This window comes from Mastigoproctus giganteus, chromosome 8 (assembly GCF_048544385.1).
Source record: "Mastigoproctus giganteus isolate SK-2022 chromosome 8, ASM4854438v1, whole genome shotgun sequence".
In the NCBI taxonomy this organism is placed as follows: Eukaryota; Metazoa; Arthropoda; class Arachnida; order Uropygi; family Thelyphonidae; genus Mastigoproctus; species Mastigoproctus giganteus.
This window is the reverse complement of record NC_143582.1, coordinates 148,748,605-148,768,367: the sequence shown is the minus strand read 5'-3', so window position 1 is coordinate 148,768,367 and position 19,763 is coordinate 148,748,605. Positions and strand designations below refer to the sequence as shown.

General features: G+C 37.8%; 1 protein-coding gene across 1 annotated transcript in view; it reads right to left on the bottom strand.

The window, feature by feature from the left end:
* Positions 1 to 19,763, bottom strand: part of LOC150081911 (uncharacterized) — a 370,485-nt gene that overhangs the window by 157,961 nt on the left and 192,761 nt on the right. Inside the window, 2 exon segments of the mRNA XM_090380362.1 lie at positions 3,479 to 3,560; positions 11,151 to 11,218. Coding sequence (XP_090236488.1) covers positions 3,479 to 3,560; positions 11,151 to 11,218 — 150 coding nt within the window.

Here is a 19,763-nt window from a genome sequence, read left to right as displayed (position 1 = left end):
CACGGACGTGCGCTGCTTTCTACACCACTGATCGTCCAGCAATAAAACGGTTGTCTCTAGGATGGGATGTAGACGTATGCCTTTCTGGCGATTTAATGCCTTTGGATTGTTTACTATGTTGAGTGACTCTAGCCATAGGTGGTGGCGAAAGTGTCGTGAGTGGTCTACTATTTCAAAGTCGCGTTTAGGGTCAAGATCGCCATCAAGGCGTCTCCAGGATCGCCTCACGGAACATGACAGAGCAATCCGGCTTGCCGAAACTGACCAGTCCGTGGTCGCTGAACATTTTTGGGCCACCAACCACGATCTTGACCCCAAACGCAACTTTGAAATAGTAGACCACTCACGACACTTTTGCCACCGCCTATGGCTAGAGTCACTCAACATAGCAAACAATCCAAAGGCATTAAATCGCCAGAAAGGCATACGTCTACATCCCATCCTAGAGACAACCGTTTTATTGCTGGACGATCAGTGGTGTAGAAAGCAGCGCACGTCCGTGCAACAACAATGACGCATGATTAACGTGCCTCACTCAGCTCGTTGTATGTATTTAATTTTGTATTTAATTTGTCAGTTGACAAAGAGACACGCGTCTCGAAAGCTACTGATTTTTGATAGTATATATTTGTATTAAACTGGATTATAACTAACTTAAGTGTATATTATAAACTATGGACCCCAGTACTCCAGGCCCATTCGTTACTATTCGATCCCTTTACGGCCATAATACTTACAACGATTGTGTGCAGTTACAAAAGTCCTTCCTTTCAATAGCCCGCAACAGGCAACATCTACGCTTTGCACACAGATGCAAAAGCAATTGAATCATACCTAAAGGGTTCCGCTACAAAGCCCCGTTCCACAACTCTCACATGGATCGTGCCTGTTTTAACTTCAGTCTACGCACATTAAAATTGTGGATAACCCATCACCGCCATGAAATCAAGAGCGCTGACCACAACAAGTCCAGACTGTTACAACATCTACAAGGTAAGGTCTCGCCTATCGTATTTACGAACCTTATACATACCATCTGTCATCGGGCTAATCAGATCTCTGATACCTACCGTTTACGCCAACAGCGCAAATTCATAAACTTAAGCATAGAAGCTAACTCCTCAAAAGCGAGCACACGTTCAAATGACACAACTTCCTTTGTCTTGAATCTAAGCAGCAACTATCCAGCGAACAGCTGAATGTTTTATCCAACGGCATGAAATTCGCCGTCATACCATCCAAACCTCCATTCACACAGCTCGCTATGGGTATAGAAGCCAGTATTGCCAACCTTCCCGAAGAAACTGCCAACGAGATCCGTTTCAGGACTGCCGCAATCCTCCGCAGTACTCGAAAAACTTACTCAAACCTTAACCATCGTTAGCATGCCGCCCTATCATCTATAAGAAAAGACAACTCCATCGTCGTACTTCCTGCGAATAAAGGGCGCCGGGCCGTTGTGTTGGACCGATCAACCTACCGAGAGAAAGCCCTGACCCTACTACTAGATCCAAACGTATATGAACCTCTATCTGATCCACCCATTAAGGTCTTGAAACGTCTAGAGACACATGTCAATAAACTCGTCCACACATGGTTTAAAGATAAGAAGATCTCGACCACAACTCAGCATCTTCTATGTGCTACTGGTTGCCAACTACCGCAATTCTATGGATTACCAAAGATCCACAAACCGGGTATTCCCCTCAGACCAATAGTGTCGTGCTGCAGTGCCCCAACGTATGAACTGTCCAAGCATATCGCGCGCCTCCTCTCACCTCTTATAGGTAATACCTCGCACACCGTTAAAAATAGCAGTGAATTCATCCACCTCATTAAGGACCTTTCAATCCCTGACAACACTGTCATGGCATCATTTGATGTGGTTTCTTTATTCACTTCAATTCCCGTCCAACAGGCCGTGCACTGCGTCAGAAGGCTCCTCGAGAACGACTTAAGCCTCCAATCCAGGACATCATTATCCACTGATGACATCTGTACCGCCCTCAACCTATGCTTATCAAGCAGCATCTTCACTTTTGAGGATTCACTCTACCAGCAGGTACATGGCACTGCTATGGGTGCCCCTGTCAGTTCCGTAGTAGCCAACATCGCCATGGAAGATCTGGAGGAGCAGATACACCAGAACCCACCTACACCTATTACAACATGGTGTAGATACGTTGACGATATTTTTACCGTAATACCATGTGGTTCTGAAACTGCACTGCTGGAATACCTCAACTCCCTATCTAATTTCATCAAGTTTACCATAGAATCAGAGGTGAACGGTACGCTCCCGTTGCTGGACGTCCTAGTGCATTGCGTAGGCCCACATCTAGAGACCTCAGAGACCTCAGTAAACCTATGTGGTGCGGTCAATTCACTAACTACAGGTCCAGCCACGCACCAAGCCATCTCAATAGCACTGCCCGCACCCTATTCTCCAGGGCTTGGAGCCATTCCAGCACCGACACAATTAGGCGTAACGAGATCTCCTGTGTGAAGGCGGACCTAACCAAATGTGGTTATCCATCCCATGTATTAAGCAGATGCCTATTACAGGCAGAAGAACTCACATCCAACCCAAGACCACCGAACCAAGTCGGTATATCGTCCACCTACATTCCCTATTATCCAGGCGTGTCAGGACGGATCTCGAAGGTCCTTAGAAGTTACAACATCAAATGTGTGCAATTACCCTGCAGGAACCTACGTTCACTTGTCTCCAGCGTGAAGGCCCCTGTCACACCTGTCTTACGCAGCAATGTGGTATATCGCATCACCTGTAGAGACTGTAACAGTTGCTACATAGGAGAAATATCAAGGCGTCTCCAGGATCGCCTCACGGAACACAACAGAGCAATTCGGCTTGCCGAAACTGACCAGTCCACGGTCACTGAACATTTTTGGGCCACCAACCACGATCTTGACCCCAAACGCGACTTTGAAATAGTAGACCACTCACGACACTTTCGGCACCGCCTATGGCTAGAGTCACTCAACATAGTAAACAATCCAAAGGCATTAAATCGCCAGAAAGGCATGTCTACATCCCATCCTAGAGACAACCGTTTTATTGCTGGACGATCAGTGGTGTAGAAAGCAGCGCACGTCCGTGCAACAACAATGACGCATGATTAACGTGCCTCACTCAGCTCGTTGTATGTATTTAATTTTGTATTTAATTTGTCAGTTGACAAAGAGACATGCATCTCGAAAACTACTGATTTTTGTTAGTATATATTTGTATTAAACTGGATTATAACTAACTTAAGTGTATATTATTCATTTATTATTATCATCAGTTTATTTGTCCACAAAAAAAAAAAAAAAAAAAAAAAAAAAAAAAAATGCAGAAATCTCCAGGTTGGCTATGTGCCAGGAGAGTGTTTATAAATGCATAAAAATTAATAGTAATAAAAATTAAAACTTAACTATATAGGAAAGAAAAAATTACTTTCAAAATGTCACTAACCTTTCAATTCCTCCAATAATTTTAACAAGCCTTAGAACTCTCAAAACTAAAAGTATATCCAATATTTGATTTGTATTGTACACTGAAAAAAATAAAATAAAAATTACACTCCAAATTCATATAACAGATAAACAATTACTAATTCACTTTCTAAAAGAATTATACATCAAATATTCCATGTATCAGAATAACCAAAGTAGTACTCTGTACCTATGGCATCTATTCTAATGTATATTTTCTAGTGGAATTAGAAGGCTCTGGATTCAAAATTTACAAAACAATTCTGTCTTATATAACATTTAACTAATACTAATGCCAATATCTGTATATCCTTATACATAACACAGGAATATACAAAATGCTAAAGGCACCATATGTTTTCTTTTGTTTCACTTTCTGGCAAACAAACTGCCCTGTTTTACTATTATCTATGTTTTATTATTATCTATAATAATGTTATATTACCTAAACAATTGTAATTGACAGAGATAGATATGATTGAAATGCATGCTGGGAATGGTAGGATCATTCTCACACTAAGGAGGATCATTTCCTGAAAGCAAGAACAGATGAGTATGGCCAATTTGGGTTCTAACTAGGATAACTTTTTTTCCATTTTTACAGAGACCATAAGTCCATAATTGTGTTTCAGGTTTCAGTTTGAAACAGCTTATGTGTTTGCATTTTCCATAAATGTGGCAATTGTTCCATACATATTCTCTGAATATTGCATCTATAATCAGGATATGGGACTAGATCATTTGTTGAGGCTATGTTGGAAGGATGTTTTGCAGCGTCATCTGCATATTCATTTCCTGGAATACCACTGCGGCCTAGGATCAAAAGAAGGTAACGATTTGCTGTGCTCATGTAGACATATCAGCTCATGTTTTAAGAAATTTAATAAAAGATTGGGAGGGGAGGAGATGTTTTCCAAAGCAACATTTCACTGATTTTAGAGACTGGCTAAACCTGCTAATCTTTGTTGCATTAGAAAGCAAGATATTCTTTTGACTGCATCTTCTGCAAAACGAAGTACCAGGAATCAATATCTTCTTGGTACAGTTCCATTCTTCACTATGCTTACGTCTGTATCTGCAGCTGAGTGATTGATTTGGGTCATCCTATACCCTGAGGAGTTTGTCTAAAATTTGCTGATGCTGATAAGCTTGCTTTCTTGCATCATATGCCTCTACTAATGCTCTGATTCCCTTTGTGAATTGGGGATAGATTCGCAAATCGCTAATTCATGGGACCATTCCCTGAATCCAAGGATATTCTCATAATTATGGCTAAGGATTTGCTTACTTCGTTTGCTGCCTCCTTTAATATAACTGGATAGATCCCATCCACCCCAGTGCTTTTCTTATGTTTAACTTCTACAATTCTCTTCCACTTTCCTGTCAGTTATTACAAAATCATTTACCTCCCTGTTAGAGTTTGATAAACTTCTAGTATCCACTTCCCTAAAGAATTCTGAATGCATATGCACAATACTCATTCAGTTTGTCAGTAACCTGAGCAGGATCATCAACAGTCGAACCATCAATATTGAGTGGACCAATTTGATTCATCCCTCTCCTCCTAGTGTTTACGTAAGTAAAGACTTCTTTGCAACTTTTGCCAAAGTTTTCTCATAATTTGCTTTTGCTTGCCTAACCTGCTTTATAACTTGATTACAGACTAGTTTATATCTACAATAAGTTTCTGTGTCACCTGATAATTTATATGCATCCCATACATTTTTCTTCTCTGCCATGAGTCTCATTAGTTCATCAGACATCAATTCAGGCTTATACCTTGAAGAGTATTTCTTACTTGGTATGAAAGCCTAGTAGTTTCTATGATTACTTCTTTGAATGCTTCCCAATTAGAATTTGCTGATGGCAACATCATCAGGTAGTCCGTCCCACTGTATAGAATTTAAAAACTGTCCAAGACCACTGTAGTCAATGAAAGCAAAAACCCTTTCCTTTACTCTTGATGGTAGTTATATCTTTAAGTAAATCCCATATCAATAAACTGTGTTCACTGCCACTTAGTTGTTCTTTCATCTGCAGATTCTTAATGCATGAATAATCACTGATAATGTGATCAAGAATATTACTCCTTGTTGCCTCTTTAACATGCTGCTGTAGAAAACAACCATCCAATAAATCCACAAAAGTCTTGTTAGTGTGGCAAGTGACCAACCCACAAGTTTCAGTAAATATTTAAAAAATTAAAATCCTCTGTTAACACATGTGATTTACTGGTCCACTATTTCTTTGTAGAATTGTTCACTGTACTAACACACTCCTACTCTCATTTTTGCTTTCCCAGTGCTTATGTCATGCCAAACTGACTCAATCTGGCCATCCATTCAACTAGATAAAGAGAGAGAATCTTTATTACAACTAGATGAATACAATGTAGATAAATAAGTAAATTTGCAACTGTCCTGTCATGTCCAAAGGCTCACATCAGAATTAAATAATTAATTATGTATACAATGACATAAAAAGTCAAATTAAAAAAAAAAAAAAAAAGGTAACATGCTACATCATGTAAGGTTATATTTACAATACATAATATACAAGAAAGGCATTCATACTTTCTTGGATACGCATCAATATGCTCTTGTTTAAAGAAGCATGGGTATGGTCAGAGTTAGGCCCCCACATGTAGCACATGAATTTTGTTATATCACAGGAGAGCTTCGTAGATGGCATGGAGAGGAGCATGAGCTTGTTCTTATTGGCTTCTGGAATTTGAGAAAGCTGCTAAGATTGCTTTCCTATAGGTTTTATTGGTGAAAAACTTATTGAAGTTGGCATCAAGGTGCTATACAATAATATCATAAAGCACCTAATATCAGTAAGTAAGCTGAGATATGAAGTCTTCAATGCTTCGAGCAGAGCAGTGGGGTTGACTGAAGTGCCAGTAATATGAATCCCAAATGGTCTGTGTTGAGATTTGTTCTGTGACCATCTTAACTGTGGCTACCAGTTGCTGTACTTCAGTAATATCAGGTAGTCGGTGAATCCTCAGTGAAGTAGCTAAGGTTGTAGTTCTGTCCTGTGGTGGGAGACAATCTTTCCAGTTAGCCGATTTAAGGAGCCAGAATTCTGCAGCGAGGATTATAGTAGCTGCTGATGCCCACACTTCAGCGGCATAATGGAATGACATAAATTACTGTTCTAATGAATTTCCTAATTATCTGAGGATCTTTGATACAGATTAATTGCTCTTTAGCTTCCCATCAAAGGGAGGCTGCTGTGGACATGAATTTTGTCTACATGAGCATAAAACCGAAATTTTGTGTCAAATTCCAATCCCAAATCTGCGTGGGTAGGAGTGGCAAATATTACAATTCCACTGAGTGTTGGGACTAGCAATGTAGGGGTTGGTTTGAGGGAAAAGACAATTAGTTTTGTTTTTTTGTGGATTGATTGAGTCTATACTGTTTGAGGTAAAAGGCGACATTTATGAGCCTATTATTAATACATGCTATAGCTTCAAGGTCATTGTTGGAAGCAATAGGTGTTAAAATTTTTATATTGTCTGCATATGTGATGATTTTATCACTGCTACAGACAAGAGGCACAATGATGGCTGTAAATAACAAGCCAGATAGGACTTCTCCTTGTGGAACAACAGCAGATATTGCCTTCTTGTGCAATTATCCATGGGCATTAATCTGTAATACCCTGTAGTGGAGGAGTGCTGCTATGAACCAGAGGATGTTATCTTGGAATAAATAGTGGGCTTCAAGTAAGCAGAGGGGCGTCGACACGTTGATGGTGTCAAAGCCAGCTTCAATATCTAGGTACATGATAGCGAGTTCCTCTTGCTGTTCAAAAGCAAGGATATTATTAAAAAGTTAAATATAAAGTAGTACACGTATAGCCATACTATATGGTTTAGTTATTTTACTGCAGATTCTATATTCTAAACTATTTAGCTCTAGTAGTAAATTGCAGTTTCCATATATTAGTAGGGATTTAATTTAAAATTTAGTTTAAATCAGTTAGCATTTATTTATGTGACATAAGCATTGAGAGATCAAAATTGAGAGTAGGAGTGTGTTATAGGCCTAATAACTTTGAGGAGTATAATGATGAGTACTTTGATGAATGCAAGAAACTGTATGAGGAAATAGTGGGGCAGTAAATCAGAGTCTTATAATGGGGGATTTTAATTTCCCAGATATTGAGAATTTGTGGGTTGGTCACTCAAACACTAGCAAGGCTTTTGTGGATTTATTGGATGATTGTTTTCTATATCAGCATGTTCGGGAGGCAACTAGAGGGAGTAATACTCTTGATCTGATTATCAGTAGTGATTCTTCATGCATTAAGAATCTGCAGATAAAGGAACCACTATATGGCAGTGATCACAGTGTGCTGAAGTGGGATTTACTCAAAGAGGCAACTACCATCAGGGGTAAAGGAAAGTTTTTTTTGCTTTTGTAAAGGCAACTATGGTGGTCTGAGACAGTATTTAAATTTTATAAGGTGGGAACCAACTGATGATGTTGCCAACAGCAAATTCAAAATGGGAAGCATTCAAAGAAATTATCTTGGAAGCTACTAGGCTTTATATACCAACTAAGAAATATTGTTCAAGGTTTAGGCCTAAATGGATGTCAGATGATCTAATGAGAAATATGGCAGAGAAGAAAAATGCATGGGATACATATAAATTAATGGGTGATATGGAAGCCTATGACAGATATAAGCTGGTCTGTAACCAAGTCACAAAGGAGATTAGGCAGGCAAAGGCAGATTATGAGAAATCTTTGGCAAAGGACGCAAAGAAAAACAACCAAGAGTTCTTTACCTATGTAAACTCTAGAAGGAAAGGGATGAATCAGATTGATCCACTGGATATTGATGGTTCAACTGTTGATGATCCTGCTCAGGTGGCTAACAAACTAAATGAGTATTTTTAATCTACATTCACCCAGGTATTCGGGGGGGAAGGGAGTCCTGGAGGTGAGTTAAACTCTGGCAGTGAGCTAGATGATTTTGTAATAACTCAGAGGAAAGTGGAGGAGAAATTGTTGAAGATAAACATAAAAAAGGCACCTGGGGTAGTAGTAGTGGCATGTGATGCACGAAAGCAGTGTATGAGCTTATGCAGCATCAGCCAAAAAAAAAAAAAAAATTCACACAACCATTCCCTTTAAATGTTTGTCCAGTTCCTCCTTAAATTTATTTAACATATCAACTTCCACAATGACAGATGGAAGTTTGTTCCAGCAATTAACCACCCGCTGGCTAAAGGCAAATTTCAGCACATCGGTTCTACATCTGTCTTTCCTTAATTTGAATTTATGCCCCTTTAGGTTCGTAATATGAACAAGTGGAAGAATCCCATCAGAATTCAGCATGCTCAACCCATTCAAGGTCTTATACACCTCAATCAGATCACTGCACAGGTGCTTAGTCTCCAGCCATTGCAATTTGCAGGACTTCAGCCTCTCTTGGTAAGAGGATCCCTTCATTCCCCTCACCATCTTGTTGCCCTTCTCTGTACATGCTCAAGCAAATCTAAACCTTCACGACGAGTTGCCATGACATTGCACTACTTCAAATAAGTGCACTTCACCCAAAGGAGAAGACTGTTGTTACTTATTCTCAGGGCCAAATAGCCCTGGGTGGTGGTATCCACTGAGAATAAGTAACAACAGTCTTCTCCTTCGGGTTAAGCGTTACTTATTCGAAGTAGTGCAATTTTAATCTATGTGTATTTAATCTAATTTTAATCTAAGCAATGTCATGGCAACTCGTCGTGAAGGTATTCACAATATGAGATGTAACTTAAATGATGCCGCTACTGCAAATTTGCTAATCTATATTTAGCTGTGTATAAATGATGCAATTGCACTAAAATACACATAGTCTAATCTCTTTCGCAGCTTGAGGCTTTAAGCCCTAATGCATTAGAGTCTTAACTTATATCATACACCATCAGGCATCTCTCATATTGTGAAGATATACTTCACAATTGTTTTGCCATCATTACATCACTTGGGTACCTATCCATCCACCCACCGAAGAAGGGCCAAATAGCCCTGAAACGGTGCCATCTGGGTGGTGGTATCCAGTCTTCTCCTTCGGGTGAAGCGTTACTTATTCGAAGTAGTGCAATGTCACGGCAACTCATCGTGAAGGTATTCACAATATGATGTAACTTAAACGATGCCGCTATTGCAAATTTGCTAATCTATATTTCACTGTGTATAAATGATGCAATTGCACTAAAATACACATAGTCTAATCTGTTTTGCAGCTTGAGGCTTTAAGCCCTAATGCATTAGAGTATTAATTTTAATTTAAACTTCATTATTATTATTATTTTTTGTCTTTTTGGGATTAAAGGGCAGAGTGACATGCTACAACTTGATGAATGTAGCACGTTCTGACTTTGGCCATTTGCTTGTTGATCGAGTCTACATGTGTCTGCATGCTCAACCAGCTTGTGAAAATAGACTTTTGAGTTACTTTATTCATATTTTTTTATTAATCTGTTGGTCACATACACCATACATCAGACTGGGTTGTAATTTTACATATTTTTTTATATATTTTATATATTTTTGTACAATTCATTCAGCTAGTATTTCTAGAGCCATATTTGATCTTTGTTTTATTTTATCTAAGCCTGATACATAGTTAAAAGAAATGCACTGAAGCTATTCATACTTTGTATCAATACATGCCCTTGATGAAGTTGTTTTTATTATTCATAAAAAAAAAAAAGTTTGTATATATAAAAGTTGCCATTAAATATATATATATATATATTTTTTTTAAGTGTAGTGGGGATACAATTGGGGGCACAGTATATTTTAAATTTGGTTTGAGGAGAAATATATATATATATATATATATATATATATATCATTCATTTTATGAATAATAAATTAGAAATCATCCATAAATATGCATATATATATATAATATTGTCTACATTTATAATTAATGCTTGTTGTTCTTGGAAATTTCGGGCACATCAGTTACTGATTAATCTGGGTTACACCTCATCATTCTGTGTCATGTTTGAACAAATGAATACTCATATTCATAGGCTGATCTTTATAATGTGTGGGCTGAAAAATTTTCTGAACATTTTCTAGGAAGGCCTATTCTCTCCATCTGAGATCAGCTAACAGCCCAACTAATGAAACTGTTAAATTCTTAGTCTACAGCACAGCCTCTTCAACTGAATGAGGAATAATGAAACTATTATATTTGCCAGTAAGGACATGGCAATACATATTTACATTGACTTCGGATAAAATCATTCATGATGTTTGTGTTTTTCTTTTATGTTAATTTATGTCAGTTTCAGATCCACTAGCCTGACGATGGAATACCCAAAAAAAAAATCAGAAATGTTGCCAGCTCTTAGTTGGTGAATGTAACTCTGTTGGAGGTTTGCATATTTGATATTTCCCCAATTAATACTTAATGAAATGATTACTTTTCAAAATATGAATTATATTGAATATTCTGAGAAATATTTTGTTGCATTATTAAGCTAAATTAGCCAATTTCTAAATATGTTACAGTTAATTAGTCAAAAATCAGATATAATTTCATTTCTTATAGAAAAAGACAGAATGCAGATGTGTAATAAGGTTAGAAATAAAATAAATTAAAAATGGGGATATTTTAATACTTACAGCCATTTTCTAGAACAGATTCAATAATGGTTGCAATTACCGCAGACCCAATCACAATGAAATCAAAGCTGGGGTAAAGGGGGAAGAATAAATATATATATAATCACATATATATTATATATTGATTTATTACTATTTTTTAAAATAAATATTGTTATTTGTGGTTTTATATTTTAAAAATAGAAACACTTATATTCAACACTTACATATGGTGGAGAACATAACATGGAATATAACTAATTATTGAATAAAATCAGTAATTTTTTTTAATATTTAAAAATTTAAGAATATTTTTAAAATGATTATAATGCTGGACATAGCATTTCTCACAAAACAAATATTTGAATACAAATCCTGTCATATCAGCAAGTATGTCCATAGCATTCTGATGCCATATGCCAGTTAATGAGTACAGAAAGCAGGATTTAAAACTAACCAACCAAAATCTTAGAAATTTTCTGTACTTATTTTATTCAGTACTCAACTAGCAATTATAGAGCTGCAAATGTGAGACATGCCTCCAGACATTACAGTGACTCCCTATACAGAAGGTGGTAGTGACTCTCATCAACTGGTGAAAGAATTACTTTTCTTGAAGTTGTGAAACCCATATTTAGTTTCCAGAGCAAAGTTCTGGCAACCTCCACCTCATCCATTACACAGCATGATTGATGCTTTTTGAGGCTATGATGGGCATCATAGTGAGATCTGATCTTTACTACATTGAGGTAAGCTCTAAAATGGTGTTTGCAGGCTGGCTGCTAGATAGGTCACTTGACTGAACCATATGGTAACTCTCTAGGAGGCATCAGGATCAGCTAGAGCAGGGGTGGCCAATGAGTCAATCGCAGATTTAATTTCGGTCAATCACGATGAATTTTAAATATACAGTCATCCCTCGATTTGTGCACTTTGTGCAATGAAATTTTTGAGATGGTAGATCGCGGCACTTTTTGAAGGAATAAAGTAGATTGCATCACAAATTAAGTTGGCCACTTCTGAGCTAGAGTATAATCTCACTGCCTCTACTCTCTGCCAGATGATGACTGCAGGAGTCCAAGTAGTGGAAGATGTCACTGTCAGGACCACATTATGTCAAGGAGATTTCATGTATTCTTCTACATATACACCATATCCAAAAACTGCATTACTTCAAACATGTCCCACCCTCTACTTTACTACTGAATACATCATTAGTCAAACTAATAATACAAACTTTTTTGCAAAAAGATTTAAACCTCCCACACACTTCCTCGTTCATTTCACCAATATATGTGGTCTCAGTTCCAATCTAAATGATGTACATTTACACTTAGAGTCTGCCAAGCCCACTTATTTTTTCCTAACAGAATCCTATTTATCAGTCGCCTCAACCACTGCTCATCTCAGTTGTCCTAATTATTTGCTGTTCCATTCCTTTTACTTCAAAGCTGGTACCCATATGCACATGTCCACTCTGATATTCCCTGTCAGAGACAGTAATTTAGAGTCTCCTCTTTTCAACCTTCTCTCTTTTAAAATCTCAGCTCCCCACTGATTCTGTCAGATTCAACTGGATTCAGTTTCTTAGTCATAGACCCTGGTCTAGATGCTGAAGCTTTTGCAATTACTAATGATCTTACACAGAATTGTTCATTTACCTACCAGACAATCCTAACTACACACAACACTCGACCTTTTTTTCACAAACAGCCCTTCCAAGCATGGTCAAGGTCAGTGATACTCTAGGCACCTCAGTTTATAACTTGATGATGGAGCCTTTCACTTTCAGCAATTCTCAGTCTCATGTTGTTTGGTATTACAGGAATGCAAAACGGATGATCTGCAAGATTTCTGTCAGTCTCTTGATTGGCTAGATTACTATTTTAAAGCTTCTGATGTCAGCGTTTGCTCAGATCATGTCAGTGAAATTATTCTTGTAGGGATGAAATCCTTTATTCCCCATTCCACTTTAATTTCATCCTTTATCTAAACCTTGGTTTTCTAATAAATGTGCTAAGGCTGTTCAAATTAAGAATATTGCATATGGAAATTGGCTCATCCAAATCTCCAGATTCATTTTCTGCCTACATTAAAGTTCACAACAATTGTAAAGCATTATTAATCAGTCGAAATATTGTAAAGTATTATTAATCAATCGAAACTAGATTTTGGACTGTTTAATAACTGGGCTGATTTTGACTGATTAAATTTGAATTTGGACTGAATAAGAGTAAAAAAAATTGCTTCTTGTCCAAACAGTAGTTGAGTATTCTGATCTCTTGCCAAAATTATTAGCTGCAATTTTGCCCATCTATATTCCCAGCTCTATTAAAACCTGATGGTTCTATTGCTTCCTCGGCTAACATTAAAACTGACTTATTAACATCCTTCTTTTCTTTAAACTCTAGTATTGAAGATTTGATATACTACCTCAAACCTTTCCTAGCACATTCCACAAATGCATCAGTTGGTCTTTCATCATAAACATGTCAGAAAAATTTCAATCTTGATATCAAGAAATTCCAGATCCTGATAGTATTATTCTACTGGTTCTCACAACCTGTGCATCTGAGCCTGGTATTCTTCTATTGGTTCTCACAGCCTGATCGTCCAATTGCACTTACTTCTACTCTTTCCAATGCAATTGAGAAATCTATTAACTCTCAACTCATCAACTACCTCAAAGTCTTCCATCTGATCAATGATACCAACATGGATTCCATCAGTGTCAATCCATTGGTGATATATTGGCTCATGTTACCCATCTGTGGACAAATTCCATGGAAAAATTTGGTGAAACTAAAGTTGCTCATTAGGTTAGTTGGTTATTTGCTGTTTTATGGTGCACTGGCTTAAACTAACTATTCAGTTTTCTCTCTGACTGCTTAATACAGGTGATGGTAACTGGCTCTGTTTCTAACTTCTCCACTAATGTTGGTGTTACACAAGGTCAGTAAGCTATAGTGGGGGCCACTATAGATAACTGAAGACGATTTTGAAAGTCGCTCGTGCACGGCTATTAGCTTTTATCTCAACTCCTTTAATTTATTTTAATTAGACAACCACAGAATGGAAGGTGCACTTTCCTTTCTTAGAAAAATTTTTAAAGCCCATAACTTAGTTTTTTAAATTTATAATCCCTGTAAGTTATTAGAACCTCTTAATCACTGTGCACGTGGCAAAACTTTCAACCAACTCAGCGGATTACTATGAGGCAAGTGCTGAAAAATTAAGCTAAGCTATATCTACGATCTATAATAAAAAAATAAATTTTCTGTTTATACTCCGGGACAACCGCATGGTGAGAGGAGTTCACAAGGTAGCGAGAATACAAGAAAAAGCATCATATTCGGCAGTCACGGGCTTGAACCAGGGTCACTCAAGGCACGTGTACTTATGCACCCGTGTGCTTGACCACTCGGCTAAGGCAGCCTGCAATAGGATCATCATTTGCTTTGCCTAGGATAACCTAGATGGTCAACTGTTGATTCACTTAGGGTCTGGGAAAGCTTCTCCATCCCTTTCTCTTCCAGTTGCAAAGATACCCGAAATGGACAATAGCAGCACTGCGAACACACAGCAAAAAATGCGCCCAACCGATATTTCACATCGCACAACAACAAACGTGGTCAGTTGTTTTGTAGACACTGTTAAGTGTAGTTCAGCATTTGGTGACTTCAAAATGGGGAATGTGAAGGAAACAAACAAGTGGCATGTGGAAAAACTAGTGTCCACAGTTTGGGAATAATTTAAGTGATTTTGAGGAGCCAGTAGAATCAGTTGTTGTTGAGTTTAACGACACATAGGCTGCTAGGGCCATACAGCAGGCGGCCATTATAAAGCGGTTCGCTTTACGCTGATTCGCTATAACGCTGTTCTTATATTATAACCCGTATCTGACTATAACACTGTTATAGATCACTATAACGCTCTTTTACAGATTGCATTTTTGGCATATTTAACGAAATAGTTTCATTTGATGGAGTCGATAGCTTGAAAATGAATATAAAAATACTGTTAAAACTTTTCCCACGCCGACCTGAGAAATATTCCCACGTTCAGTGAAATTCTCTCGTGCACAAATTAAATGCATTACAGTGACTTGTTACGTAGTTCGGAGATCAACATTTTAATAACTTCCCAGATTTTAACTGGAACTTGTGGGTTGGTCACTCACACGCTAGTCAGACTTTTGTGGATTTATTGGATGATTGTTTTCTGCAGCAGCATGTTCGAGAGGCAACCAGAGAAAGTAATACTCTTGATCTGGTTATCAGCAGTGATCATTCGTGTATTAAGAATTTGCAGATAAAGGAACCACTAGGTGGCAGTGATCACAGTGTGCTGAAGTGGGATTTACTCAAAGAGGTAACTACTGTCAGGGGTAAAGGAAAGGGTTTTTGCTTCCGTAAAGGGGAGTACAGTGGTCTCGGACAGTTTTTAAGTTCTGTACAGTGGGATCAACTGACGATGTTACAAACAGTAAATTCTAAGTGGGAAGCATTCAAGGAATTAATCGTGGAAGCTACTAGACTTTTCATACCGATGAAGAAATATTGTTCAAGGTTTAGGCCAAAATGGTTATCAAATGAACTAATGAGACTCGTGACAGAGAAGAAAAATGCATGGGATGCATATAAATTATCAGGCGACGCAGAAGCCTGTAGCAGATATAAGCTAGTCTGTAATCAGGTCACAAAGGAGGTTCGGCAGGCAAAGGCGGATTACGAGAAATCTTTGGCAAAAGATGCTAAGAAAAACAGCAAGGATTTCTTTACTTATATAAACTCTAAAAGGAAGGGAATGAATATGATTGGTCCACTTGACATCGATGGTTTGACTGTTGATGATCCTGCTCAGATAGCAAACAAACTGAATGAGTATTTTGCATCTACATTCACACGTGAGGAATTATTACAGTTTGAAAATGGAAGAAGGTTATCAAATTGTAGCAGTGTGCTTAATGATTTTGTAATAACTGAGAGCAAAGTGGAGGAGAAATTGTTGAAGTTAAACATAAGAAAGGCACCTGGGGTGGATGGGATCTATCCAGTTATATTAAAGGAGGCGGCAAAGCAACTAAGCAAACCCTTAGCCATAATTATGAGAGCATCCTTGGATTCAGGGGAGGTTCCCACGGACTGGAGACCAGTTAGTTTAACTTCTGTTCTGGGTAAAATAATGGAGTCACTGGTTAAAGATGCATTGCAGGATCATCTAGACAAGACTGCAGCAATAATTCAGACACAGCATGGGTTTGTTAAGGGAAAGTCTTGTCTGACAAATTTGATTGGTTATTATGATGTGGTCACAAAGGAACTGGATGCAAAAAATAATTTTGATATCATATACTTGGATTTCAGGAAAGCTTTTGACACTGTTGCGCATGGAAGACTACTGTACAAATTGGAGCAGAATGGTATTAAGGGTAAGTTGCTACAATGGATAAAAGGATGGTTAAGTGGGAGAAGACAGAGGGTGGTAATCAATGGGTGCTGCTCTTCGTGGACTAATGTTATTAGTGGAGTCCCACAGGGTTCGGTGTTGGGTCCACTGTTGTTTTGTATATTTATCAATGATATTGATGAAGGTATATCAAGCTTAATGTCGAAGTTTGCAGATGACACGAAGGTTGGCAGGGTTGTTAATGACAGTCATGGCAGTGTGCTACTGCAACAGGATCTAGATAATTTGGGCAGATGGGCTAAGAAGTGGCAACTGAAGTTTAACCTTGACAAATGCAAAGTACTGCATATGGGTAGAAGTAACCCCAGAGAAACGTACCAACTGTGTGGTACTACACTTAAGGTGGTAGAAAATGAAAAAGACCTGGGAATAATTGTGCAGTCAGATATGAAGTTTTCTGAGCAATGCAGACAGGCTGCTAGGGCAGGTCACGGGGTTTTGTCAATGATATATAGGAATTTTGCTAGCAGGGAAAAGGAGGTGATTGTCCCTCTGTATAAGGCAATGGTCAGGCCACGCCTTGAGTACTGCGTACAGGTCTGGAGGCCTCATTTTAGGAAGGATGTAGATTTGCTTGAGCGTGTACAGAGAAGAGCAACACGATTAGTGAGGGGAATGAAGGGATGCTCTTACCAAGAGAGGCTTAAGTTCTGCAAATTGCAGTGGCTGGAGACTAGGCACCTGCGCGGTGATCTGATTGAGGTCTATAAGGCCTTGAATGGGTTGAGCACGCTGAATTCTGATGGGATCCTCCCACTTGTTCAGAATACGAATCTACGGGGACATAAGTTCAAATTAAGAAAGGATAGATGTAGAATAGATGTGCGGAAATTTGCCTTTAGCCAGCGGGTGGTTAATTGCTGGAACAAACTTCCATCTGTCGTTGTGGAAGTTGATAGTTTGAATAAATTTAAGGAGGAACTGGACAGGCATTTGGAGGGAATGGTGTGATTTTTTTTTTTTTTTTTTTTTTTGGCTGATGCTGCATAAGCTCCTACACTTGCTTTCTTGCATCAAGTGCCACTACTACTGCTACTACTACTACTATAAATGACCACGTATATTGCTTGTAATATTTGCATTATATGCATTTATCCGAAGTCTAGTGATCACTCAGTACAGTATTAGACATCGTGCGAAACGGACAGTTTACTTGAACATTGTATCATAATTAATGCAACCAATGCAGTTACATTTTCGAAGAGTTAATAATGGCCGATAAGAATGAAAAAGCAACAACATCTAAGAGCAATACGAAGACTATAAATGCAAGGAAAAAGACTGAATTTGAAAATCAAATTAGACGTTTTGAAGAAATCGATTGCGGTCAAAGACAAGTGGATGTGTGCCAAAATTTAGGACTTGCAAGTTTAACTGTAAGAACAATTATAAAAAAAAATAAAGAATTAATTTTAGCAGCAGGAAAGATAGCTGTTCCACTGCAGGCAACTAGGGCTAGGCCGGCTATTAGGATTGAAATGGAAAGACTAACTAATTTTATTGAAGTAATATTCAATGCAGAATTCAGTTAAGTTAAATATTATAAATAATAAAAAAGAGAGAGAGATTAGCCTATATGATGAGCTGAAGAAAACTCACCTAAAAAAAAAAAAAAAATTGGAACCATTTAAAACAAGTAAGGGCTGGTTGAATAGATTTAAAATCCAGGGAGAAGCCGCAAGTGCAGATCAAGGAGCCGAAACTTTCAAAAAAGAACTTCTTAAATTAAAATTATTGAAGAGGGGTATTGTGTGTTAGACTTCTCAACAAGTTTATAACATAGATGAAGCAGGACTTTTGTGGAAACGAATGCCTAAAAGAAGTTTCATATTGAAAGAAGAAAAAAACATGCCAGGTTTCAAAGTGGCAAAGGATCAGTTGACTTTATTGTTGGGTGGTAATTAAACTGCGGGGGGTTTAAAATTAATACCCCTTTTAGTTTATTTGGAAGAGGGCCAAAGTTCAACCCAAAATCGACACATTTTTCATAATTAAATTCATCAATTAAATTAAATCAATTTAGATCAATTAAATTCATGATTTTAATTGGAATTTTAAGTTTAATTTTGATACGTAAGTAGTTACCATATAATTATATATGTACGTAATGCAGAATATTTTATATGTACAAATATTTGAATATTAAATATTTCGACCAACATTTGTGCATCTTTTCACTACCGTTTATTATTGATTAGGAAATATCCTATGGCACCGACCGCAACTCACAAATACATATGTTACCTTATGGGAATGCGGCGCTCGCTTAGCGCGGATTCACTTAACACTGTTTTTCCGGAACGCATTATCAGCGTTAAGCGGGGGTCACCTGTATTGTGTCTTTCTAATGGTGAATATGAAACAATAACTATATTTTATGATATATTCCTATCTGATTTAGGAAAGTAAATAGTTCTTTTTTATTAGGATTATCTCCCAGAATCTGCATTAATTTTATTGATGACTGCGTATCAGCAATTGACTTAAAGGTGTTTAAGCGAATGTTTTGAAAGTGGGGACAATCAAATGGTCAGTTGTACTTGACATGATGTACATTGGGGAGCGCTGTCATTAGTTAATAGATACAGGTGAGTGAGATGAGTATGCCCAATCCAAAGCCTTCCTAAAATTGCTTCTTCTCGTCTATTTTTCCGGAAACTAGAGAACCACAGCTTTCGTTCTGGTTTTATTTGGTATAGTTTGTTTCCTGGATAACCTCTCCAGATTAGTGACCAGCTATTGTAACATGCTTTATGGATGATATGTTTGAAATCAGAATATGGAACTTGACAATTCTGTAAAATAGAAGTATCTGGTTGTTTGGCTGCAAGATCTGCTCTTTCATTTTCTGCTATACCAGAATGTCCTGGGATCCAGCAGAATGTCACAGTTTGGTTTGACTCATTACACACAAGTAATTTAGAATGGATTTGTTTTATTACAGGGTGAGAGGAGGTGGTATTACTATTTATGGCAGAGACAGCACTGAGCGAGTCAGTGTATATTAAGGCAGACGAAATTAGAAGTTGAGTAATGTGATCTAGAGCCAAGTTAATAGCATAAAGCTCAGAAGTGAAGATACTGCATTCTACAGGTAATGAGACAGAAGTGGTGAATGATGGGAAGATTTCCGCAGTGCCTACTTGGGTCTCAGTTTTTGATCTG